Raw genomic sequence first — 1,599 nt, 5'->3', positions numbered from 1 at the left:
ATTTCACTTAAGAACACTGTGAAATTTAAAATTTTTAATATATAAATTAGAGATATATATTTGTTGAACTTTTATATTGAAAAATGTAAATTAAGAGAAAGTTACGACGATAAATACTTTTTTTCTTCTCTCAACCATAGAATGTGCAAAGTGTTAGAAGACAGAAGTCGGTTGGACGAGGAGCGCATGGAAAAATTGATGCACGAGCTGAAAGACGCGAGACTAATCGCCGAGGACGCGGACGCGAAGTCTGAAGAGATATCGAAGAAGTTGCAGTTCGTTGAAGAGGAATTGGAAGGAGCTGAAGAGAGAGTGAAAACCAGCGAAGCGTTTGTATAATTATGTTACATTCGTCTTTCTAATAATTCCCGTGACTCTTTCTTGACGAGCTTAAATATATTTGCAGAAAAATTATAGAACGAGAGGACGAGCTTTTCATCGTGCAGAATATCGTGAAATCCTTGGAAGTATCCGAAGAAAAGGTGATTACCCTTTTATAAAAACAAAAACAACGTAAAAAATTTGCAAAGCTGCTAGGAATAAATAAATAAATTTCAATCTACCACTTCGTAATTGATACTAAAACTCGAAGTTTGTTCATCCAGGCTAATCAACGAGTAGAAGACTTTAAAGTACAGTTGAAACAGCTGAAGAAAAAGTTGAGGGAAGCAGAGAAGCGTGCTATTCTCGCTGAGAGAACAGTGAAGAAGTTGTTGAAGGAAGTCGATATGAAGGAAGGTAAGGAGAATTACGTGAAAGTAAAACTGTACTTTTCTCGAGAACAAGCTTTCTTCACAATAATCGTTACGTTTCAGACGAACTTAGAGAAGAAAAGGAAAAGTACAAGGCGGTCTGCGACGACATGGACGCCACGTTCGCGGAAATGACAGGATACTAAAAGCCGCAACGAACGGACGGAGTTTCTTTTTATTTCGCTATTCAGAGCTTCTTCCGCTTATTCGCTACATTTAACAATGGACGTCTGTCGGCTGTGTTTCGAAGCTACGCTGATTTAATTCGTTAATAGTGTATCGTGAAATAATGTTTCGTTAATGGGCTTCGAGAGATAACTTGCCAAGCGAATAATGCAATTAACACTGCGACTAGAGACCGTTTACACTGCTAGTTTTTTTTTTCTTTTTTGTTAATGTAAAACCGCTTTTTTTGCTTCGAGCTTAACCACTACGCCAAAAGCTGCGGGGCCGGTGACGATTGGCCCGTAGTTGCTTCAGAAAAGCAGAATACCCTCTTTCCGATAGAATTCACGACACCGCATATTTTTCTTTCAGAGACGTTGAAGGAGGAGTTGCTGAACACGAAAGCAAGCACAATACCGCGCCCCCCTTTTTATCATTGTATGTCAAATCTGTATTTTCAATAAATGGTATTTAAAGAAAGATACACCTTTGTTGCGTGTTTCATTCGATTCTCCAACATTTTCGTCGAATTCTATCACTTTTGAAAAAGGCTGTAGAAGTGACCTTTTCGCTGCTCTTGTTTGAAAAAAATAGTCTAAATTCTAAAATAATCCTTGAAATTTTACATACATACTTTTTTTAAGTTAAATTTCAATAGACACGTAATTTTCAATCTTTCCAA

The 1,599-nt window shown here is 37.3% G+C and overlaps 1 protein-coding gene across 2 annotated transcripts in view; it reads left to right on the top strand.

The window, feature by feature from the left end:
• LOC108571511 (tropomyosin-2-like) overlaps positions 1–1,338 on the top strand; it is a 2,906-nt gene extending 1,568 nt beyond the window's left edge. For both annotated transcript variants that reach the window (XM_017933569.1, XM_017933570.1), the window contains exons 4-7: positions 141–329; positions 407–482; positions 606–738; positions 816–1,338. In XM_017933569.1, coding sequence (XP_017789058.1) covers positions 141–329; positions 407–482; positions 606–738; positions 816–898 — 481 coding nt within the window. In that variant the 3' untranslated portion in view covers positions 899–1,338. The remainder of the gene's footprint in view (positions 1–140; positions 330–406; positions 483–605; positions 739–815) is intronic.
• The last annotated feature ends 261 nt before the right edge of the window (positions 1,339–1,599 follow it).

Source organism: Habropoda laboriosa, unplaced genomic scaffold (genome assembly GCF_001263275.1).
Source record: "Habropoda laboriosa isolate 0110345459 unplaced genomic scaffold, ASM126327v1 scaffold40, whole genome shotgun sequence".
NCBI lineage: Eukaryota > Metazoa > Arthropoda > Insecta > Hymenoptera > Apidae > Habropoda > Habropoda laboriosa.
The sequence above is the reverse complement of the archived record's forward strand: the minus strand, read 5'-3'. Positions and strand labels throughout refer to the sequence as shown.